The sequence below is a fragment of the Peromyscus eremicus genome, chromosome 9 (genome assembly GCF_949786415.1).
Source record: "Peromyscus eremicus chromosome 9, PerEre_H2_v1, whole genome shotgun sequence".
NCBI classification, from domain to species: domain Eukaryota; kingdom Metazoa; phylum Chordata; class Mammalia; order Rodentia; family Cricetidae; genus Peromyscus; species Peromyscus eremicus.
The window spans coordinates 84,874,014-84,899,315 of NC_081425.1; the positions used below are offsets into that span (position 1 = coordinate 84,874,014).

General features: G+C 45.9%; 1 protein-coding gene across 2 annotated transcripts in view; it reads left to right on the plus strand.

Annotated features, from left to right (window-relative positions):
- The window catches only part of Cacna1d (calcium voltage-gated channel subunit alpha1 D), a 304,192-nt gene that overhangs the window by 159,001 nt on the left and 119,889 nt on the right, over nucleotides 1–25,302 (plus strand). For both annotated transcript variants that reach the window (XM_059273955.1, XM_059273957.1), the window contains exons 6-8: nucleotides 3,755–3,907; nucleotides 4,335–4,531; nucleotides 11,873–11,976. In XM_059273955.1, coding sequence (XP_059129938.1) covers nucleotides 3,755–3,907; nucleotides 4,335–4,531; nucleotides 11,873–11,976 — 454 coding nt within the window. The remainder of the gene's footprint in view (nucleotides 1–3,754; nucleotides 3,908–4,334; nucleotides 4,532–11,872; nucleotides 11,977–25,302) is intronic.

A 25,302-nucleotide genomic window follows, 5' to 3' on the forward strand; every position in this document is an offset into this window, starting at 1 on the left:
AGCATCCCCATGGCTGTCTGGGACATTCCCGAAAGAGGAACGGATGGTGCTTATTGCCATGGCTTTTCAGAAGTCTCTTCATGAGAAGAGGCTGGGTGGCAGTAGGAGGCCTGGACTTCCTAGTTTCCCGTCCAGTTCTGCACTCTGATGGTGCCCTGTGGCTTTCTTCCCAAGCCTGCCTCACCTAGAAGTGGTAGCAGTATTGAAGTCGGAGGGCTGAGTGGGGAGCGATGGGGGAGGGGCTGGGCTTCTGGAGACCCCAATGGGCCCCACCACTCGCGATGACACCCGTCCCTCTCTGAGAAGAGGAACGGACCTGCCACTGTGCACACCTGTGTATAGAGCACAGCACTGCCCTGTGTGATGGTGTTATGAGAACCCCTCAAGACCATGAAGGAAGACCCTAGCAGGAGTGTGAGGGGGACTGGTGCCTTCCAGTAGACCCTACCCTGTCCGTCAGTGCCTGGCCCTGCTTGCCTTCTGACTCTGACCTCTGGGCACGTTGAGGCTCACCTGGGTTGGGAGGGAAGCCCCTTCCTGAGGAAACCTGCTTGGCCTTTGCCTCACGAGCTCTGCCGTTGGTAAGACTGTATTTTCTGGGGCCTTGAGAGTGTAGACGGACTCATACCTGTGCTAGCACTGGTGCTTCTGAGGGGGTGGGCTACTCAGAGCTGGAGCAAGGATACAGGCCTGCTGGCTACACCCGCTTTCCACAGCTCATAAAGCCATCAGAACACTGATTCTTCTCCTCCCAGACTGTCTTCGTGAAGTTTTATTAAACCTTAGGCACTCAGAACGCACGAAACTCCTCTGGAAAAAAAAATACTACATTTCCAAATTTAACATTTAAAAAGTAGGAAGTGGTGTTTTAAGTGTACTTATTTTTCCAGATGGTTCATTTATTTTCATTGAAAAAGATCAGTGCAAGTCAAAAACCACAGAACTGTCTGGAAGCAATTGAGAGAACTAGAAATACCTTGGCAATGGCTGGCACTGCTAAGTGTAACATGATGAAATGAGAGGCTTGGTGAGCAAATATGCTCCTTCAGACTTGGTTGTCACAGCTTAATCTAATTTCAAAGTAACCATGACAGCCTTTTCCCCTCAAGAGCAAATGGCAGGCCAGCCTGCCTCCGGCGTGTGCTGCGTGCAGACGCGGAACTGTGGCTCTCGTGTGTGTGAGAGGCCCCTGCCAGTGAAAACTCTCCCAACGGGCCAGGCCTGGCTTTGGCTCCTAGGGCTAAGGAGGTTCCTACAGAAGGGTTAGCACTCCACAAACTCTGCAGAACGGTCTTCTGCTCTTCCTTCCTCTAAGACACAGGGCTGTTTGAGTTTGTGCTGGTCTGTGCCTTGCTCTCTTACGGGTCACCAGAGAGAAACGAAGCTCTGACCTTCAGCCTGTCGTTTAGCTGATTTGTCAGGCAATATTTGCCTCAGATCCAAATGGGCTTGGGAGAGAGGAATGGGGACTTACAGGCTATGCTATTTTCAGATGCGGGCTTGGTGATTTCTTCTCCAGCACCTGAAATCACTGAAAATGCCCGGGAACGTTTGGCTATGCTTAAAAAGCATTGTCTTCTCACTCCTGAAGATTGAGGCTGTTTCACAGAATATAATTTTCATGTGCACCCGAGTAGATAGTCCTTAAGGGAAAAACAAGTGCATTCCACAGGGGCATAGTTGAGTCATGTGGAATTATTTTTCAATTGTATTTCATTTGTTATTTGTGCACACACACGCACACAGGCACGCACACGTACTCATGCATGGGTGTCATGGCACATACTGTGCAGGTTAGAGGGCAGCTTGAAGAAGTCATTTCTTCCCTTTTACCTTGACTCAGATCATCAGGCTTGGCAGCAAACTCATTTACCGGTGGAGTCTTCCCACCAGCACATTAAAAAATTATCAGAATCTAGGGCACAAGGTGTGGCGGTGCACACACTTAATCCCCGCACTCGGGAGGCAGAGGCAGGTAGATCTCCATGAGTTTGGAGCCAGCCTGGTCTACAGAGCGAGTTCCAGGACAGCCAGGATATTATAGTGAGACCCTGTCTTAAACAAAAGAAAGAACAAAACTAGAATCCAAGACCATAAAAATGGGAAAGAGCACCGGAGACCCTCTGGCTGGTTCTCACTGTCTTTCAGAGGATCTCAGTGAGGCTAATTAGGAGGCAGTGGCTTTTGACCTCTCACAGCTAATGAGAAGCCGCACAGGGCCAGACCCAGGACTCCTCGCCCGGGCATGGCAGCCTTTTCATGCCTGCGCTGTGTGCATGTTGATGATGTCCTAAGGAGCTAAATGTAATGAAAGCATATGTGCTCAGTTTGTGATACAACGCGATGTTATCTCAGGAGTTTGGCCGATCTGAAACACAGTAGTTCCCCTAAACATAAATACATTCCCGAGACAAATGGCTCGCTGCAGCCGAGTTTGAGAGTGCCTTAGAATGGCCTCCTCCGTGTCTAAAAACAGAAAAAATAGAAAAGAAAACATCAGAATAGCAGCCAAGAGACTCTGCCCATGTATATGGGAGCCAATGCTCCCCGCCCCCCATTTACTGCCTGCAAGAGACAAAAGTTTTAAAAAATCATCTTTTTAGTCTTGTTTTCAAAAGAAACCATTTGAACATTTAAAGACAGGCCTTGAATTTTAGCCACAAAGAAAGCTTTATGGAGACAGGGTCTTGCTGGGCTTGAAGACCCCTTGTCAGCCTCCCGTCCTGCCTGTCCCCTGCCTCTTCCCACACGTTTACCAGGGGAGACAGGCGACTGTAGCGTCCAGGGCTTCTTTTCTTTTTCTTGCCTTATTCCGGCTGCTGCTTTGTTTTAACTCTAAGTAGCTTAGCTTCTTCTGTTCTTTCTTTCTGTCTTTGCATAAACCTTGGGAAAATAAGAAGGGGAAGAAAGAGAAAAGGAGCGAGTAACCATGTAGAAGCTGATGTTTGAGTGGTGGGGAGAGGGTAAGCTGCTAAGCACTGAGCCAGGAAGCCCCTCTGCCTTTTAAGCTGATTGCTGTCCACTTGCTCTCCCTGAGGCAACATTTGCCGGCGGACTCAGGTCTGATTCCAAACCCAGATTCAAAACCCAGCATAGCATGGCTGTGGCCTCTTTGCTGATGGCCTTTATGACTGGTTGGGATGACACCCCACCCCAGCTCACACTGTACACTGCTTACTTCTCTGTTGGGTTTTCTGCCGGAGCCTCCCTGTGGGTGTCCATCTTCAGGCCCAGACAAGAGGGAAACTACTTCAGGTCCTCTGTCCTCACCCTGCTCGGTGCCAGTGCTGTATTCCTCTTTAATTTTCCATTTGCTGTTTCTCGTACAGTGTTTGCATACTACCTGAGAGCAATTTGTGTTAAATTCTTATGTTTCCTTCTAGACTGTCACCTCTTTGAGAGAGCGGCTTTGTATAATTCATCTTTATATTACTCAAAGCATATTTTGCATATTTGGGTGGTCCTGTTAAATGGATATAAAAAATACATAAGTGAATAAATAATTTTATTACTGGCTACTCCTCTCTGGGCCTTAGTTTTTCACAGCTGTCTAGTGAAGGAGTTGGATTAAATGATCTTTAAGAGTCTCTTTTTATCTCATCTCAGATCTAGGCTTAGTATTAATTAGCAGCTTTGAAATAGCTCCACATTTTAGTGCTGTATGTCATAAATAGAGCAAGCATCTCTCGGGATTATATTCATGATATATCTGAAGTGTCTTCCTAACTCACAAGTGGATTTTTCTTTCTCCTAGGTTTACAAGTTGTTCTGAACTCCATTATAAAAGCCATGGTCCCTCTCCTTCACATAGCCCTTTTGGTATTATTTGTAATTATCATCTATGCTATTATAGGATTGGAACTTTTTATTGGAAAAATGCACAAAACATGTTTTTTTGCTGACTCAGGTGAGTAGCGACAGCAATTATTAACCAAACATGAAAACATTTTGGTTTGGGGGAGGTGCTGGTCTCCTGAGCCTTTTCCTCCCATCTATTCTCCCTTTGTGTGTGAATTGTGTTGAGGCTAAATGGGAATTTATTCTCCTTTTCCATCCTGATTGCCTATGGAATGTGTCCTAGCAGATAAGATGGGCAGCCTGCATGGGGTAAAGCAGGAAACCCCATTCTGTCAGCCCAGGAAAGGTACTGCAGATGTGAGTGCAGAGCGATGGATGGTGGGTGTCCGGAAGAAACGGAACTCCACTGGCGAGGGGCTGTTCCGAGTGGAGTTCAGGGGGCAGTTGAGATTCTGAGGTGGTAAAGGTGCTGGTGTTGGGTTAGCAAGAGTCCTGGTATTTCCCTTCTGAATGGTCCTCTGCTTCCTTCTCTGTAGATATCGTAGCTGAAGAGGACCCAGCTCCATGTGCGTTCTCAGGGAATGGACGCCAGTGTTCCGCCAATGGCACGGAGTGTAGGAGTGGCTGGGTTGGCCCCAATGGAGGCATCACTAACTTTGATAACTTTGCCTTTGCCATGCTCACTGTGTTCCAGTGCATCACCATGGAGGGCTGGACAGATGTGCTCTACTGGGTAAGCAGCTCAAGGAGCGTTCACAGCATGTTGTTCCCTTGGTGAGAGCAGTTGGCTGAGAACGGAGCCCTGGAGGTCAGTTCTTTGTGAAGGGAAGCAGACTTAGGCCCTCTCTTCACTTGGTGAGCCCCCCCCCCCTGCTCTAGCGGAATGCCCCAGCCCTGGAAGGCTGCTGCATGGCCTTAGCTCCTGGCCTTGGAGGCCTTCACCTCCCCAGTGCTGCTGGGGGACTTATTCTTACCTGTGGTTGCTCCTGCCCACTAATCCCTTCTGGGAACTCTGGAGGCCGTGGCTGTCCTGATTAAACTGAGCAATCTAGAGCAACATTTCCTAAGGAAGAGGCGCCTAGACTCCCAGTCTATACATAAAGGCAGTTATTTTACTAGATCCTAAAGGGAAGGCGGGGAACACAGCCAGGCCCCTTTCATGCATCCATAACTTTATGAGACCACAGCTCACCATTAATTTTTCTCCGTTTCCACTTCCCTCCCGTATCCCCAGCATCACTGTCAGCCAGGCCAGAGCAAGTCCTGCCTCCACTCTCTCTCTCACTCTCTTGAGCCAAAGCGCTCTGGCAGGAATGTTAGACGAGTCAAAGTGTAGGGCTGGTTGACCCTCGAACGGGTGACTAACCTCTTGGTGACCAGGGTCTGATCCCTCTCATTGGCAGAGCCAGGAAGGTTGACTGTAAATAAAGTACAGCAACCATTTCCCCAAGTGACTTTGTGTATAGGCAGAATTTTTAAAGCTCACAGAAATGTAGAAATAATTTTTACCCCATAGTAGATGAGTTGCTGGGAAATACAGTAGCATGTAGTTTTTGAGCCCAAATCCAAACCCTGTCAATTGTTGTTTGGAGAAGTGGTTCTCAACCTGTGGGTCACAACCCCCTCCCCAGGGGGAATCAAATATCAGCTATTTATATTGTGATTCATAACAGTAGCAAGATTACAGTTAGGAAATAGCAAGGAAATGATTTTGTGGTGGTGGGGGTCAACTGTATTAAAGGGTCGCAGCATTAGGAAGGTTGAGAACCACTGCTTTAGAGGATATTAACAGTATTTCTTGACTAGGCAGCTTCTTGGTTAAGAGGCTTAGAAACGGAGAAGCGGCTTCTGATAGTTTCTAAATCCTAAACTTGACAGTGTTTCCTATCACTCTCTACCTTCAGAGAATGCACCATCTGATGCTTAGCCGTGGGTTTGCTTCCCTTCACCGGTGAACTCTACGCTTGTGAGACTGTAGGCGGTCCTTTACAGCTGGCCCTCCGTATCTGCGGATCCTCCATCCATAGGTTCAATCCACGTCTGATTGAACCAAATGCCGATTGAAAATAATTTAGGGGAAAAAAGCATCCTCATTGACTATGTCCAGGCTTGTTTTGTAATTACTCCCTAAACAATAGTATAATGGTTATTCACGTGCTGTTAGGAATTAAACATAGTCCCGAGATGATTTAAAGAATATGGGGGCATGTGGATATAGGTCATATGCAAATACTGTGCTGTTTTATCGAAGGGGCTTCAGCAGCTTTGGCTGTGGTTGGTCCCTGCAGATGCTGAGGGTCAACTGTATATTCTGTTAAGTGGAGAATGAGCATCACCAACTTGCTACAGCCTGTTTGTCCTTCATCCCTTTTACTGATTGTTGTAGGAGTGTGTGTGTGTGTGTGTGTGTGTGTGTGTGTGTGTGTGACTGTGCATGTGTCTCTGTAGACACAAATGTTAATTATAGCCACAAGCAGTACCTTCTCATGGAGAGAAAGGACAGGCATTGTCAGCCACAGAGCTCCAGGGTTGGGTGAACTGTTGGCATTCACTCCTGTCCCCTAAACTGCAGCTCCTGAGCAGAGCAAAACCTCAGTCCCAACCTTCCCCTGAAATGGCTGATAAATAGAGCACATCATCCCCAAAGCCCAAGCTCTGCCTTTTCCCTCCCCCAAACAGGAGAGAACAGTTTTTTTTTCATTTTTAAAAGAAGTAAAAGTCTGTGACTGTCTAACCTTGTCTTCTCTCTATTGTCCTGGTGAGTTGCCAGATGACGATCCAACATGCCTTGACTAATGGACAATTTTCTAGTTTATCTTATATTTTTGCACATCAGTTCTCTCACAGCAATTGTCCTGTTACCATGCAGAGAAAATTCCAGGAGTGTGTGACCGAAGAGGAGAAAACATCATGCACCTAGAAACACCAGTTTCCATTTATTTATTTTTTTAGAACTTTTAAGTATCACCTGTGATGATGAAATGATCTTTATTGTTGCTATGACAATAACGTAATTAATAATTGGACAATTTAATTACAGTCTCTGAATTACATAACACCTTTATTATAATGGGGGAGCACATGTAATTCCTCAACGTTACTCTAGTCTCTATCACTTCATAGCAGATCTGAGATCTTGAAGATGGAGACAGTGCCGTATAAAGAGACCCGTGAGCATCCCCAGGGTCTTCCAACAAGTGTTGTAGTCTTTGATTAAGGGCGGGGACCTGTGAACGTTTTAATAAGGGGCTTAAGAGTAAATTGTTAGGCCTTGCAGGCATGTGATCGCCATCCCAGCCATCAACTTAGCCATTGAGCTTGGAGCCAGCCATGGAGTAAGCATAATTGAATAGATGTGGCTCTGTCTTGGCTGGACTTCACTTATGGGCCCTGAAATCTGAATTCCCTATGGCTTTCACATATCATAGAGAGTTCTCCTTTGTATCTACCCCCATGCCCACAACAATCGAAAAACATGAAGTCCGTTTTTAGCTGTTGAGACTCATATAAAAGAAAAGTAGATTTGGCCTTCAGGTAGGTCACAGTTGAGGGGCAGCTGGCCTAGACTGGAACCCAGTATGCTTTCCTTCTTATTCTTCCACTTGCCAGTGGTTTATGGATCCTTCTGTAACACTAGAGGGCAGCTGAGTCATGTCTTCTAGAGTGTTCTTTAAGACCTTACTGTCTGAAACACATCAGGATTATTTTTAATCACTTGTTGATTGCATTTATTAGCTCATCATAAAGATAGGCAGGAGCCAAGGAACTAAACTTTCCTAATACTTTATGGGCCACAGTCAGCTGGAAGCCACACAGCTGTGTCCCAGAACAGAACATCTCTGTCCAGCACAAAGCCTGGCCTAAAGTGAGTGCTCAACAAATACACAGGACTGTTGCCACTCGTGAACCCACTGGACTGAGCCCATTGCCTCACCGGTGTAGATGGGCTGTGCCTGAGTGTTTTTATCTACTCTCTTGGAAGAGAAAGGAAATCCAGTTTCAAATCTCAATTGAAAAACCAATTTCTCAATGTTGAGGGTTTTGTATATGGTGGACAAAGTCTTTGCATCTAGACAAGTTTATATTTAGTCTGTGTTCTTCAGTGCACTTAGGCCATAATTCTCAAAAGAGTTTCTGGCAAATGTCTGGCAGGGTCTTGGACAGGGATGTGCACAAAGGCACACACCTGGAGCAGAGCTATTTGGAGATGTGGGGAGTTGGGATCATGAACTGCTGCTGGGGAAATATATTGTAGACTTTTCATAAAGTGAGCTCCACAGTGTATTTAAAGTGCTGCTCAGCTCCCGCAGATGTCCATAGAGACAGTGTGCAGGGCAGAGAAAAAGCTGGACAAGGCAGGTTTCTGGATCCCTCTGGGTTTTGATGTCCTCGTCTACAAGATGCACAATTAGCCTCTTATAGACATGCTCTTTTTTCCTTCAACTTTGAGGATTTTGTTTATTTGTTTGCTTCAGAGGAAATGTTTTGAATGTAGCAAATTAATGTCAAAGTATTGGTTTTAGGAGAGTGCTGTCTGAGTCCTCTATGGCCTCTTGTTAGCACCAAGCTTTTTCCTCAGGGGTGCACAGGGCTGTGGAGGTGCTGGCTGACAGACCTTAGTTAGAAGTACTCCATCCCATGACAGCGTCTCTCAGTCAAAGCACCTGGGAAATTCTTCTGTGCCCAAGCAGCCACGCTTGCCTTTCCCACAGTCTATGCTCTGAGGCACTCCAACATTTTCCGAGAGTTAGCAAAACCAAAAACCCTTATGCTTTCCTTTAACTTGAGGCATACATGGGCAGTTAAGCCTTTAAAATAAGAGAAAAAAAGAAGAAGAAGAAGAAGAAGAAGAAGAAGAAGAAGAAGAAGAAGAAGAAGAAGAAGCAGCAGCAGCAGCAGCAGCAGCAGCAGCCGGGCAGTGGTGGCGCACGCCTTTAATCCCAGCACTTGGTGGGTAGAGCCAGGAGGATCTCTGTGAGTTCAAGGCCAGCCTGGGCTACAGAGTGAGTTCCAGGACAGGCACCAAAACTACATAGAGAAACCCTGGCTTGAAAAACCAAATAAATACATAAAAACAAACAAACAAATAAACAAAATAAGAGAAAACTGAAGTGAAATAGGAAATTGTCTTGGGTGCCAGGTGGCCCTCTATGATGAGACTGACATAAATACTTTAAAAATTAATCTAAATTGAAGTGCTTTCGTTCATGCTGGTGTCTTCATTGTTGATGAAGAACATGCAGACAGATACGCAGCCCTGAGCAGATAATGTCTTCCATGTGGGTATTTGGGGAGCCAGCCCAGAAGTTGTGATTCCCCCCTGTTCAGGACTCAGCTCCGCAGCAGGTGTGTGGGGAGAAAGACCGGCCCCGAGAGCTTAACTTTCCTCTCTTCTGGCAAAGAGAGGAGATGCTCCAGTTGGCTGTGCCTAGCTCCTGCCTCCCCTCAGTCCCCCTCAGCTGTCCTTCTGGGTGACAGTGACTTGAGAAGATGCGAGTCTGCAAAGCACCTACCTCCCAAGAAATTCCGAGGCGTCTTCATTTCTTAAATGAGACGTTCCCGCGGCAGCTGTCACACAGCCCGCCTCCGATGCTGCTGAGGCCTCAGGAGGGCAGGTGGGGCAGATGGCCTGGTCAGCAGACTTGGCCAGTCTCAAGAGTAAGGTGTCTAATAGGGGCCCTGCCCTGGCTCACTCGCTCCTCTGCCATGTACACACCCTGCTCCAGCAGAGGCTAGAAATGGCTGTCCCAGGTGTCGATCCAAGGCCGAAGCTCTGTCCGCCACACCAGGCAGCCTGTTTCATCCCCCTGCATGTGGGTTTTTAAATAAGTTTGGTGGTGTAGTTGCTTTGGAAGAATTACCCTCTGCCTTCCTGCTGAAATTAGTTTATCCAGCTTAATTAGATCAACAATTGGAGCCATGGCCCTGGCTCATTCATTCCTCTAATTGCCGATGTGCAGATGGATAGGGGTTCTATTAAACACATCGGTTTTCATGTGGCCGAACAGGTGTTTCATAGGGGAGTTAATGCCCTCTCCCTAGATTTCAGCAGCAGATGTTAGGGGTTGTTTTTTTTTTTTTTCTTCTAATGTTCCCTTTTCCTGTTTGGCTTCTGCACGAGGCAAACATTGTGAAATGCATGAGCCTCTTTTTGTAAAGCTAAAACCTGGAAGCAGATAATGTGCAAAAAAGGCACAGGGCTTAAAAACCCTAAGGGTTTGCACCTGCCAGGAAGAGCGATTGGCCTGTCTGGATTATTGACTGGCTGAAGAGTCAGGGTGCTCTTGCAGAGCAGGGCCTGGAGTCATTTACTCTGTTACCTCATTGCTAACATCTTAACATCTCCTTCCTCAAGGAAGAGTTTGTCCCATTGAACACTGACCTGTGCTGCTGGAAAGTTCCATCCAGCTGTGACCCATCACACACCTCTGTGCAAGCAGCTGACTCCCAAACCATCCCTGACAAGAAGGCCATGCCTGAGTGAGCAGTCAGCTGCTTCTCTGGCTTTTTGAACACCTGTCAGGTCACAGAGTTGGGGTGGAGAAGACTGCAGTTCAAGCCAGGCTCTTTTAGTGGGTGCAGCTGAGAGAGAAACCCATTCCCAAAGCATCCCAAACACATGGCAGCTGTTAACCTCAGAAACATAGTCTTGTTTCCATGTTTATTTAGTAGTATTGTGTTCACAGGCTGCAGATAATCCAAATCTGAGGTGGGCCAGGCATCCTTGGGTAGATAGATGGGATGATTACCTTCAAATAGATGGTAGTTATTTTAGATATAGTTATTTATTTTGAGAGCAGGTCTCACTGTATAGCTGACTGGCCTGGAACTCTCAGTGTAGACCAGGCTGGCCTTGAACTACAGAGGTCCATCTGCCTCCCAGGTGCTGGATCAAAGACATGTGCCACCATGCCCAGCTAGTGTTTTGTTTTTGTTTTCTTTGGTTTTTTTTAAGAGTTTATAGAGTCACATATAACAGGCTTGACTCTCTAATTAAGACTTCCACCCAACTTTAAAAGCAGTTAGGGCTAACACTCGGGGTGGAGCAGCCATGAGGATCCAGGAAAACACTAGCTCTACCCTCTACTGAGCCTTCCCCTGGAAGATGCTCGTCAGGACAGGGTCCTGGGATGGAGCCAGATCTCAGCTCATTTCCCTGCCTGGGACCAGGACCTGCTGTTTAGCCTGAAGCCTCCATGAGTCTTCTTTGGTGTGTGCAGGCATGCTTGTGTGCCTGTGTATGCTGGGAGTATGTAATGAATGTCTGCTGGCTGCTGCTGTCTCTGACTTCCGTTAAGTAAATGTTTAATTCAATGTATAGAATGTCCTCTCTAATGTGACCCTCTCTCTTTGTTAGATTCTCCTATTAACCCACGCCTATGAGCCCATCTTGTTTCTTACAGATGAATGATGCTATGGGATTTGAATTGCCCTGGGTGTATTTTGTGAGTCTCGTCATCTTTGGGTCATTTTTCGTACTAAATCTTGTACTTGGTGTATTGAGCGGGTAAGCTACATCTCTTTCATCTTGAAAGCAGAGTCCTGAGGACAGTTGCCAAGACCACACAGGCTTTGCTAGAGGGGCCAGTGGGTGGGTACTCTCCTTTTGTATTGCTCTCGCTTCTGCTGAGGTTTCCCAAACCAAGCTCTTTCCTGGAACTTCACCAGCTGTCATGAAAGAGAGCCATGGAGAGATTATTGACCAGGAATGAATTAATCAGTATTGTGTCTTGGGATTTAAATAATTTCCCTTGCCTGACCTTTTGTCTGTCCTAAAATGAGATACATTTATAATTGCTTTCTTGATCTGGATCCAAATATAATGCCTATTAATTGGCACAAAACTGTAGCCAGATGAGTAGTCTAGGCTGACTTTGGAGAGTCCCTTCCTGAAGACTTCAGCCTTAGGGCTTGCCCTACCCTGAGGAAAACAATGCAAGGACCCCCACTCCTTCAAGCCCTTCCCTTAGAACACTAACCTTCAACCAAAGCCCTGAGTGGTCCTGCAGCTGCAACCGGGCCTCTGTTCTTTAGTAAATGGATTACTGATAACTGATCTCCTTACATTTTACAGGTAAATGATGCAATAGGATGGGAATGGCCATGGGTGTATTTTGTTAGTCTGATCATCCTTGGCTCATTTTTCGTCCTTAACCTGGTTCTTGGTGTCCTTAGTGGGTAAGCAGTTGGATCCCTGTTGTACACTCTCCCGCTGCCACGTGGGAGGCAGCCCTGTGTCTCCCAGCTGCTCCCCGGTGGCTTCTCTGCATGCCTTTGGACTCTGATGTCCCCTCTGTGTGTTGCTTTTGGATTGAACTGTGATTCTTTCTGCCTGTATCTGTCTGTGAGATTCTGTGTTTCTGACGCTTGCCGAGCACTGTTAACTTAATGAAAATCTTTCCCTTAGAGGGGAATTCCAAGCAAATAAAAGGCTTCCTAGCCTTGGTCTCTCCCAGAGAGGGACTTTGATCTCTTGTGGGTTTCATTACATTAGTACATGACCTGGCCCTCTTTAGTCACGCTCAGCATATTATAAATAGTGGTGTTTCAGAGTCTCTGGTAAAGACTAGGTTAGTACATAAGTACCCAGCAGTTTCAAACCCAGCCTTCCTGAGGTTGGGACCCTTGAGTAGCTTGACTGGTCACTGCTGTCACTACGTGAGTTGTGCCTCTGATTCAGCTTTCATGTTTTCTTAATACAGAATGATGTTCAGCTGTTACACACATGTTCCCTGTGGCTTTATTGGCCCCATCCTTTGGTCACCATGCTAAAAGTTCATCTTGTTTAATGTTTGCCTTTGTACTTACCCTCCGTGTATTAGGTTGAGGGGAGATGGGCTTGAGAAGAGCCCAAGGCTGAGCCCTACTGTGGTGGGAGATGGTATTCCAAAGGCCCCATGAGTAGATGTGAATCTCGACATCTTTGAGGTACCCCAGGCAGTGGAGTACCCCCATCAAAGTGGGCTGAGGGCTCTCTCAAAAGCAGTTCCCCAAGTGGGAGATTGATTTTGGCCTGAAAAATACTATGGGTTTCTAATCATTAGAGTCTTACTTATTTAATTCTATTTGTGTTATTGCATTATAGTTAAGATAAAATATCTAATTAAGAATTGTACTCAGTTTTAAGTGAGGTTACTAAAAATGCTTTGTCTTAAGAATTAGACATCTAATGTTTACAGTCTGTACAATTTGAAATTTTAAGGAATAATAAAATAGCCAACTTTTAACTCAAAACAAAACAACTCATACACACAATCACTTCCAGCACACAGCCATTGCCCTGAGCAGCCCAGAAGGTACTCATGCCCCCTCCCTCTGGCCCTAGTCATTGCATTGAGCCCAGGAATTCTCAGGAAATCACACTGATCGACTTGGTCCTAAGTGAGTTTATCTTTTAGAGGCTGTATCTCAGACATGATGCCGTCCTGTAGGCTGAGTTAGTAAAGTCAGCTTTTTCTTGTTTCCTGGAGATGCAGAGCAGAAGGCAGAGCCCAGTTATCCATCTGGATTCCTTCCTTCACATTCCTCCAAACCTGCCTTGCCATGGATTGAGTGGGGTCAGTTCTGCACCATAAAACACCGTCATGCAAGTCCCTTATCTAGAAGTGGCTCAGGAGCAGTGTGTCTCCCTCCCTCCACCAGTGAGAGGAACAGGGCGTGGGATCTGAACTGAGGGGACAGCACCCAGCACCTACCTCAGCTCCCTTCTACAGACTGTAAACCTTAAAAGGCCTTCCTCCCTGGCTTGATCATTTATTTTCGTTTTCTTTTTCTTTCTTTCGTTTGTGACACAGGGTCTTAATTCTGTAGCCCATGCTAGTGTAGAATTCACCATATAGCCCAGACAGGCCTTGAACTCCAAATGATCCTTCTGAGTGCTGGGATTAAAAGCATGAGCCTCCATGCCCAGCTACAAGACCATCCTCCTCTTGAGCCTCTGTGGCCTGAAGTTGGGGTCAGCATGGTGAGAGTGGCAGTTATAATTGGGGAAACGTTGCCACAGGAACTACCCAAACAAGGCCAGCAGCTGCAACTGTGTTGTGAGTTCCTTGGCGCCCCATGTCTCCTGAACCCAACTAAACTGACGGAGGCCATGGAAACCACTAATTTTAACAGTGCCAGTGACGTGCCTTATCTTTAGTTCCCCCTCTCTGAGCAGGAACTGTTGCCCCAGCACGATGAAGCAGAGATACAAGCCAGCCAAATCGTGAGGTGTTTAACAAAGCTAAAAACAGAAGATGGAGGCAGGGACATCCCATTATAATGACAGGGGTTCAGCGTGAAGCCTTGTAGGAGGGACCCAAAGCTAGAGGGTTAAAAACAGCACACGTCCTCACCAGACAGTTTACTGAAATGTACCTTGAAGAAAAAAAACAAGGTTTTGAAAGGCATTATTTTTATATTAAAAGAAAACTATGAAGGAGAAAGCAGATGATGCTTTGATGTCAAAAGCAAACCTAAGACGTCCTGGTGAGTTTAGCTGTCAGTCTGTGATCTACTCAGACTCCTAGGGGGTGCACACTCCCTTTCCTCCCCTCTAACCCCCCAAGCCACTTGGGTAAGAAATGCTGAGCCAGGCTCTGAGTGGAGTCAGCGCTGGATCTGCAGAGCCTCTTGGGCTAGTATCCTTCCAGTTCCTGACGATGGCCTGGCTCTGGGCCCGAGGCCTGGGGTGCCAAGGTGTCTGAGCTACAGACTCCAGCCTTGGGCCCAGACTGCAGCTCAAGTTGTACAGCAAGTGCTGTCGCTGGGAGAGCTGGAGGCCCTCACGTGGAGAGTGCCTGGGCCCTCAGACCTCACCACCTCACCACCTTCAAGGGTTCCCTGCACTAATCTGCCTGCCTCTGCCCTCTTGTTTATCCATTTGCTTTTTTTTTTTTTTTTTTTTTTTGCTATTGTTTAAGCAAACTTAGAATTGTTACTTTAATTGTAGAGGTGTTATAGAGCCAGAAGGACACAAAATGTCAGAAGACATTTCTGTGGCACAGCCCTTAAGGGACTTTCAGACTAACATGTGATCTCAAAAGCACTGGGTTCCAAGCATCCCATCCTAGGTCAGTCAAGACCTCATGCATTATGACATCATAATATGGACTCACTAGGTGACAGTGACACCAGATGTGCCTGACACTGAGCCCTTTGTTTTGTTTTGTTTTGTTTGCGTGCCTGCCTGCGTGCATGCGTGCGTGCGTGTGTGCATGCATGCGTGCGTGTTTGAGACAGCATCTCATTGTTCAGTACATCCATATCTCAGATTGGTGGCTATCCTCCTGCTTTGGCCTTCAGAGTGCTGGGATGGTAAGCATACACCACGGTGCCTGGTTGTTAACCCTTTATAAACAATGACTTGTGTGTTTGTGGTGCCTCCCTTTGCAAATAGCCAGGGCGTCCTGTTGCATCTTAATCTACACAGTTGATTCGGCGTTTGCACGTTTTTAAGGCATTCGAAGGCCGAGTCTCTGAAAATGCTGTTTGCTTTGCTTCGTTTCCTTCTCAAGGTGAGACTGCAGCTCATGAACTGCATGCTCTGTGAGCGTGGGTGGGGATGACACCATCTCTGTTGATGCTGCTCTGTGGGAAGAGCTGGAATGGCCTGGAGCTAGTGCTGTGGCTTGCCATTTGGTTGTCCTTGGAAAAGTGGTCCTTTGATGGGCAGAGAACTGAAAAGACTACCCCGTTAGGTCTGAAGTCCGGGTGGTGGGTGTGTCTTAGCTTCTCACTCTGGCTTGTTAGCAACATGGACTCCTCAGTTTTAAGCTATTCCCTTAAATCCTGGCACTCTCAAGGTTTGTCTCAGTGTATATGGCACCCCAGTGCCTGGTCCCGTAGAGTTGCCATGAAATTCTCCAGGGCACAGTGGTACCCCTGGGTGGTAGCCTGCTTCTGTACTGCAGGCCCCACCTGCCATACCTGTGGTGCTGAGGTCTGAGTGGTCAAGGGAGACTTCTTAGGCTCCTGAACTCCCACGGAAGGCCAGACCTGACCCTCCCAGTATCCCATGGTCAGAATGGGTTTCAGTCACTCTGATCTTTAGTCTCCTCTTCCTAATACAGAAAGAATCCTGTCTTGCTCCCTGCCTCCCAGAGTAGCTTGAAATCCGCTAATGAATGGAGACCCATGTGAAGAAGGCTCTTAAGGCGTTTACTTATCTTTATCTTCAGCTCACAGATCTCCTTCCACTTCCTCCACCCCCAGCCCTGGGAAAGTGGGGATAGCCCAGGGGACTCTGTGGAAGTTCTTAAGAGGGGGATTTTTGCATTTTTCCAGGACACACACACACACACACACACACACACACACACACACACACCATACTCCTTGCCAGCAGGAGATGACTATTTTGTATGCAGACTTGTGTGACTTGGGTCAAATCCTTCCCTCTTTGAGATGACTTTCCTCATCAGTGTGTCTGCATATGGAACCAGTGCTGGTTCCAATCTTGTGGAGGGAGCCTTCAGAGAACTACAGAATGTAGACCCCGTAGGGGCTACTGTCAGGTTCTAGAAAGAATGTATAGGCGATCTGGAATAGGCCAGCCTTTCTATGCCAGCTCATAATAGCCATTGGCCAAGCTAGGTTTGTATTAGTGAGAAATCAAATCTATATAATATGTTTAAATGTCTTATTCTATAAGTATGTAAATGATGGAAGGCAATCGTCTAAAATATATTACTATGTAAGCTCCCTCCTGGGCCTGCTTGAAATAATAGGTTAAAGTCATTTGTCACTGGTCTGGGAAGTCAAGGCTTTTGCTAACATCTCACAAAAATATTTGAAATAGTTTTTTTCTGAAGCAGGTCTTGTATGTTGTCAGGCAATAAATGTTCTCCATAAGCCTGCTTTCAGGACATAAAACTGAACGTAAACTAAGCCTGTGTGTCTGTAACTTCGGAACCATTTGGCTCTAAATTAATTCTGTGTCTGTGTAAGCCACAGACTTCTTTAAAAATCACTTCCCAAATTTTCAACTGAGGGAGGCCAGTATTAGTTCCTTTGCTGTTTGTGGTGACAGAATTCCTGGCAGAGGCGCCTGAAGGAGAAGGAGTTTGTTGGGGCCTGTGGCTTGAGGGGATGCAGCCCACAGTGATGGGAAGGTTTGGCAATGAGCCTGAGGCAGCTGGTCACATCCCGTCCACATCCGGAAGCGGAGGGACTTGAACTCGCTCCCCCCCCCAGTGTGTTCAGGCTGTGGCCCCAGCCTGTGGATGGTGCCATCTTCACTCAGGGTGGGGCTTTCCTCCTCTGTTAAGCCTTTCTGGGAATACCCTCACAGATAGGCCAGAGAGAGGACTGTGGAACAATCCAAGTCCAGTCAAGTTGGCAATGGAGATTAACCATCACCAGGCCTGTTCATCTCGATTTGAAGAGTTCAGGAGCAAACTGGGTAAAAAGCAAAACATTGAAAAAGAAAAGAAAAAGCAAGAGCAATTTTCAAAATGGTTCGTCTTTCTGAAACTGACTTCCTAGACTGTTCTGAACACATAAAACATCAGGCATAAACAAAGACAAAGCATGGCTGCTTTCGTGAAGCCCTGGCTTCCTCAAATAAAGAACGATGGTCTGCAGAGCAAATGGGGAGGGGAGGCGATGATGTCACGGGGAGACAGCAGACCGTGCTGTGCCGGAAGAGAGTCAGGCTTACAACATGGCGAGGTAGACTGGGCTTCGTTTATATTCATGGCATTGTGAGCTAGGGAATCTCTGATGTCTTCTCGAATACTGGCTCGTGGGGCAAAACGCACCAGGAGGAGGAGGTGTCACTTTTGGCTATTTTCTGAGTGGAGACAGATGCTCTGGGAATAGTTGATCTACATATTTTTCACGACAATTTAAATTTCCCTACCAGTATGCACTGACAGAGGGTGAACAGCGGAATCCCCTCAGATGTCCACACCTCTGACAGATCTGCATCTTAGGAAAGAAGTCAAGTTGCTTGCAAAGTTAAGAGGGATAACCCAGGGTCCTGAGATAACCATTGGTCCATCTTGGAGAGTAGAAACATAACGTACTGAGTTAATGAGAATCCATGTCTCAGACAACAAAGCCCTTTTGGCAAATGACTAATGAGACACATAGAAGTCTAAACCATGGATGGTGAAATACACCTTTAATCTCAGCACTCAGGAGGCAGAGGCAGGCAGATCTCTAGGAGGGTTCAAGGCTAGCCTGGTCTACAGAGTGTGTTATATGGCAACAGGGCTACATGATGAGAACTTGTCTTAGAAAGGGGTTGGTGCGGAACTCCTTACAGACCTCTTCAGCTTAGGTTTTCCTCTGTGTGTGATTAGCACTCTCCAGGCTTCCTGAATGCCAGAGATATCTCTGAGGGTCACTTGAAGCAAAAGACTCCAAGAATTCGCATAATTTCACTTTGGTTGGATGAGGCTGTCTGGAAAACCCATCCTCATAGCTGGGTGTCCTCCTTCTTGAACTTCAAGGTAATGTTGTGAGTGGCATTGATGCTGAGGTTGAGGGATATTAGAAAAAGCTGTAGTCCTTTAGGAACATCCTTGGTTTGCCTTTGGTAAAGTAAGAAATTAAATCCCAGTTTGGCTTTATGGAAGAACACCAGATTTCTCTTTGCTAGTAAAGAACAGAGCTAAACATTCTTATCTACTCTGGGCATTGAGCGTCCTTGTTGTACAGCTGACAAAGGAATCCTAGTGCTGTAGGTACCCTGGCCCCCAGAAGTGCACAGGCTGGTAGCCACACCTGACATTAACAAGTAAATGTAACCTCTCTGTGGCTGGCTGGAAGCTGCTGTTTCCATAGAAATGGCTGTTGGATCAGTGGAAACGAGGTAAGAGAAAAGTTTTTGCTGATGCTTGTTCCATCAAGCTGACGTCTGTTTCCCTGGTAACAGCAGTGGACAGCAGCCAGGCTCTAGAAACAGATTCAGTAGAGCGCTTTCACTTGTCAGTTGTGGCTGTCATCTGCTCCTGACCACATTGTCTTTGATAACACCTAGCAAAGGCCTCTGAGGACCTTGGAGACACTACTGGCCTCATGTGACCTCCTGGGCATCCATCTTGCTCATGGAAAACTGTGTCCAAATCAGCCTGTCAGCGCTTTTCCCTCCACCTGTGCTCATCTCGTTTATACAGCTCAGGAGATGGGGAAAGGTTCTTGAGGGCAACGGTATCGCAGAGCAGACTGTTGAGTCTGTTGCTCTCAAGTCTTAGGGGAGGAGAATTCGTTACTGTGATTCTATGCACAGACTCAGCTCTTCACAAAACTGGTGATACCTTAATAGTTGAAATTAAAGCCATAATTTTCATGTGTTCCTTATTCTGTTGGTGGCATCCACAGCCTCCTACAATGAAAAGGATGTTTATGAGTTTAATAATTTGACTTGTTGTGAAAAACATAATTGATGTCTGTCTCTGAGATGTTACTGCCAGGTTCTGCCAGATTTTTTCTCCTGTTCATTGTTCTTATACAGGCTAGAAAATTGCTTTCAGGGCTCAGATATTGTAGGGCAGCTTGGTGTATAGACAAAGATAGTATGTCTACCGAATCTGGAACTTCTCTGTGTTACAGTTCAGCAGTTGTTTCTTCTGGGGTTTTCATTTTATTTCTGCACATGTATGCATCCAAAGCACACATCTCCCCTCTGCCTATGTGAGACAGTATCCGTAGATCTCACAGCACAAGAAACAGCCTTGTTGCCTAGTGTGTGGAATAAGTACATGGTGGGGAGAGGGTTAAGTTGTTTGCCTTGAATCCGCAAAGATACATTGTCTTCACAAAGATCCTTTTTCTAAAAATAAATTAATTAAAAACCGTGCAATTTTTAGGTGTATCTTTTAGAAACAAATGAGATATGGATATATAGTATTGGCAGAATATGGATTTGGGCATCCAGAAGAACCATGGGAAACAGTGCTCTGTCTCTGCAGGGTTTCCTGGATGAGTTTTCTTTAGTTCTCTGGAACAGAGTGACTGTGTCTGGAGACAGTGCTGAGGGCTGGCCCTTAAATACTTCTGCATCATCTAGTTTGGTTCAAATAACAGATGAATAAAAAGTGACAATCTGGTTAGAGTCACATTAATTCTCTCCTTCTACGTAAAAAGAATGGTGTTTCTGTTTATCTCCTGAGTAATCTTCGAGTGCCTGCACAGAGGAAGATGTATTTGCCAAGTGCTACACTCGCCACTGGGTACTATAATGAGTTCCTAGAGGCCTGAACACGGTAGTGCATGCCGCAATTCAAGCACGGGCGTAGTCATGAGAATCATGAGTTCAAGGCCAACCTGAGCCATATAAAAAGGTGATTTTTAAAAAGTTTTTGTCTTTATGAAGCATGCTTAATTAAAAAGGCGAGCTTATGATGAAAAACTCTTAGAAATGCTTTGAAAGAAGGACAAATGGCGGCACATGCCTTTAATCCCAGCACTTGGGAGGCAGAGGCAGGTGGATCTCTGTGAGTTGGAGGCCAGCCTGGTCTACAGAGTGAGTTCCAGGACAGTTACATAGAGAAACCCTATCTCAAAAAAAAAAAAAAAAAAAAAAAGGAAGGAGGAGGAGGAGGAGGAGGAGGAGGAGGAGGAGGAGGAGAAATGGTGCTGTGGGCACAGTGGATGCATGGCTGAGGCATAGAAAGTGTCCTGCAGAACTGAAGAATGAGTAATAACCCCCATAGGCAGGCAAAGTGGGAGAGGCAGCTGAGGCTGAGCTTTCCATCCAGGCCGGACAGTGGGAAGAAGGAAGACATTGGAGAAAATAAACAAAGCAGGATGGCTTGGGGAAGCAGAGACAAGGGAGGGGAGACTGGCCGGCAGAGCTCAGGTCACCCGGGTCCTCGCAGATAGAGCCTGTGGTAAGCTTTGGTCATGGCTGAAGTGTAGAGAAATCACAGAAAAATTTAATCAAAAAATTGATGAGATTTAGCCGGGCGGTGGTAGCGCACACCTTTAATCCCAGCACTTGGGAGGCAGAAGCAGGAAGATCTCAGTGAGTTTGAGGCCAGCCTGGTCTACAAAACAAGTTCCAGGGCAGCCAGGGCTACACAGAGAAACCCTGTTTAAAAAAAAAAATTGATATTTAAATTTAATAAAAATTATGATATTTGAATATTTGAATGTCTTCAGATTACCTTTAAAAAATGTACCAGGAAAGAGGATAAATGGGCAACTATTTAGAGAGATGCATTGGTGATCAGGGAAATTTAGCAGATATTATTTGTGGGCTCCAGCTGGTAGGCATACAGGTGGTATTCATTCTGTAATCTCTTATATATGCTTTTATAAATGTTTGAAAATTTTCTTAAGTTAATGCTGGAAATCTGTACATAAAAGTCACCATAGTTGCAGTGATGTGAATGGACTTAGTACAAAGGGGATATAAGGAAGCCGAGCTAAGGCTGCTGGGAGCCGCCTCCAGCCACCAGCTATAATGGTACCAGCTTGGATCTTGCACTATAAAGAAGTATAAAATAGGACAAAATACAACATGACTGTTTTCAGAAAATGGAAATGGGCATCACAGGATTGGGATCCATAGCTCCAGAATTTCCTGGCTTCGTGCCTAGAAACACTCTTAGAATTATTTTGGAGGGCGGCAAAGCTCAGCAGAGACTGTCAGTCTATTTGCTGAGGAGGCAAAGAGTAGTTTAGGGCGCTAAGACAGCTGGAATTTGTAGGGCAGAGTAGTGGGGAGTCGTCTTCAGAGAAAGGGCTCCGGAGATCTGAATAAAGATCCTCTGAAGTCTTTGGCCATGTGCATAGCTAATTCCGTGCCAGGTCATACTCACTGAAGCCTGTCAGAAAACAGCTCCTGGAGAGCTCCGTGCCGGGCTCTGACCAGCTGTAGTGGGTAAACCTTTAGAGCGTGTGTGGTATTTGAAATGAGATTTCAGGAAAGGTAGGCATTGGCAGGATGCCGCTTTCACTATAAAAAAACAAACTTCTAAACGACCAGGCCAAATGGCCAATGAATTAGACACTTGCCAAAATAAAAAATCAATACTCGTTAAAGGAAGAGGCCAAAATGCAGCCATTCCCCCAATGTTTCATCTCATGATGGAAAGTTGTGAAAAGCGGCAGGACAAACCCACAATCAAGGGGAGACAAGAGAAACTCATCAGGAGGTGACAGAAACATTGCCACAGGTAGTCAGATTTTGAAGTTGCTGCTGTAAAGCTGTCCGAGACGTCGAAGGAAAAGACGCACACCACAAAGATACAGATAGTGCACGTTAGCCTGGGACCGGCACCATGTCTGCAAAAGGATTGTGAACTTGAGGGGAAAGCTGAGTGACAGGCTACGAAGGGTGAGGTGAAGGATGGGAAGTCCGAAAAATGGACAAGGGAGGGGGAGATAAACACATGCAAAGAAAATTTAGTAAGGAAAAGAAAACCAGTCCTGGGCACATCAAATTCAGACGGCCCAAGGTTAAAGATAATATCTTAAAGGCAATTAGGAGAGAATTGACCCCATGGATGTCCTCTGGCCTCCACCCTCATGTACACATTCCAACACACACACACACACACACACACACACACACACACACACACTCACGCACACACACAAACGAAGTTAGGGAAAAGTACATTTCATGCTAGAATAAGATAAAATCCATTGACTTCGTTTTTTAGACATAGTTAAAACAAGCCACAGTTCAATGGAATGGCATCTTTAAAGATCTGAAAAAGATTTGGAGATTCAAGCCCTGGTATTGAAGAAAAAAAAAAAGAGAGAAATCAATAAGAAGGTGATAAAAACTCTGTGGAGCGAAAATACTCACCAAAAAAAAAGTAAAGTGAAACAAAGGAAAATTTCAAATAAAAGTCAAGAAAACTGGTCAACAAATCATACCTACACTATAAGAAATGTTAACGGCAACTCTTCGTGCTAAAAGAAAAATAATTTTAGGTAGAGACAAATATATATTTTAGAAATAAGCACCCAAAATAACAAATGTAAAGATAAAAGGGTTCCTTCTCATTTCTAAATTTCTTAAACTGACGTCATTTAATGTAAAAAGCAGCATCGTGCTTCTATGGAGAGTGTAGTGCAGAGCAGCAGAGGGGCATGGAAGATGGGCTGTAGCTAGAGTTTTCCTGCCTGGCCCACGGTCAGCACTTCCCCTTTTCTTTTCTTAAAAAAGGAAGGTTTTAACCTTTACACATCTCCAAAGTCAGCTTGGTATATTTGGGAATTTGGGCGTAGCTTCTCTTACTACTTCCTGCTGGAGGGGGGCGCTGTATCTTATGGGGACACAAAGAATATTTTAGGATTATGGAGTAGTCCATGAGGGTGTATCGTCTGAGCTAGTTGCCTTGAAATGGTTCTGGATGTTGGATCATCTGGGCCATAGTGTCATCGGAGACCTTTCAGGTGGTCTTGGCTGGTCAAACCTGATGTATCTTAATCTGGAACAAATCCATAGCCTCTGGCTTTCTGTGGAAACAAAAGCAGAGGTTCCTTTCCAAAGCAACATATCCTTACATCCAAATTTTGAAGTCAAGGTACCTTTAAAATATACATTTTGGCATAACTCAACAGCTTTTGTAATCAAATGTTTTTCTTCAGTTACGAATATCAAAGAGAACATAATCCAGATTCTCTGTGTCGTAGCCATCTTTACGTGGCTTATTTTTTTATATTAGCTTGAGCCTATTGCTTTAAACTGCAGCCTTCTAAGCCTGAAAGGGTGCTGGCGCTGTGGCTGCTGGCTCCGCCCACTTCAGCTTCCCAACGTGGCGGTGGTACGTTTTCTGCCAGCTCTGGGAGCCATCAACTCTCAGAAATAGTGGGTCTATGCTTCTATCAAAGCAGCGTGTAGCCCAGAAACCTCTTTTTTTTTTTGTTTTGTACTAGCAAAGGCTAAATCCACCACACAGCTTAATGTGCCACTTGCAGAGGCCTCATTCCCGCCATACTGCAGGTCGAGCATGCATGCCAGGAACCCGCCATAGTAGCTCAAACACGCAGGCTGCCGCTAGCTTGAAAGAGACAACTAGGAGCTGTTTTTAGCTCCGTTTTAGAATCTTTTTACTCAGGTTTCAGGTGGAAACTCTTGCCAACACGTTGGGCGCCATTTGTAGCTAGAGTTTTCCTGCCTGGCCCACGGTCAGGGCAAATCTCTCTCACCCGCCAGTCCCACAGCCGCTTAGACCCGACCAAGTAAATACAGAGACTTATATCGGTTACAAACTGTATGGCCATGGCAGGCTTCTTGCTAACTGTTCTTACAGCTTAAATTAATCCATTTCCATAAATCTATACCTTGCCACATGGCTCGTGGCTTACCGGGATCTTCACATGCGGCTTGTCATGGTGCGACTGCCAGTGTCTCCCTCACCCAGCTTCCTGTTCTCGCAATTCTCCTCTCTGTTAGTCCCGCCTATACTTCCTGCGTGGCCACTGGCCAATCAGTGATTTATTTATTGACCAATCAGCAACACATTTGACATACAGACCATCCCACAGCAGGAATCTCCTTGTAAAATCCTTAAAATGTCACATACATTAGAGAAAATGTGGATTAGGGATCGCCATGTCAATGTAAGGATGCATATGACAATCTTAATATTTTAAAAATAAAAGGTCACAAAGCCATAGAGGAGATGAAACAGAATACTGAGTGGCTGTCGGCTGTCCAGAATAAGTCAGGAGAGGAGGAAAGGGGGACCAGGCATGTGCGGTCCAAGCCAAAAGCAGAGAGACTTGACGTGGTGGCTCGTGCTTGAAGTTCTAGGCCTGGGAAGGCCGAGGCAAGAAGAGTGTAAGTTCCGGGCTAGCCTGAGCTAAATAGTGAGAACTTGACTCAAGAAAAACAAACAAAACAGCTGAAACAGCAAGATGGTGGGCAGCTGTCAGCTTCAGTAACGGAATTCAGGGAAAGCGACCGTGCCGTTTTAATTAAAGACAGAGACTACTAGACTGAATAAAAATGCAAGATGCCGTAGAATTTGACACGGACTCCAAACAAAGGAGTAAGGTTGATATTAAATGTCACAATAATTGGACTTCATGACAAGGAGCATTTCTAGAAAGAGGGAAGAGAGAGGAGGGAGAGAAAGGGAGGGAGGGACAGACAGACAGGCGGAGGGACGGAGGGATGGACGGAAGGAGGAAGGAGAGATCCCGTAATGACCAGGGTCAGTTCATCAAGATGCAGTGGTACGGCCCGCTTGTTTGTAGTAACAGATACAATGTCCTTAAAGCCAGACCTGTCAGATGTCAGTGGAAACATCGAGGAGCCCCCAGTTGTAGATGGAACTGCTCAGGAGCTCCTGTCAGTAACTGAAGGGTAAGAAGACAGGGACAAGCAGCAAGTGTAGCTGTTATCTAGATTACAGTTAGGTTAATAACTATCAACTAACCACCTGACTTTATCAGAACAGCACGTGCTGTTCTTTTCGAAAACCAACAGAACAGCTACGTCATGGCTATGAAACAAATTTCACTGAATCTCAAAACAGCTGGAGAGATGGCTCTGTGGTTAAGAGCACTTGGTGATCATCCAGAGGACCTGGGTTCAATTCCCAGCATGGC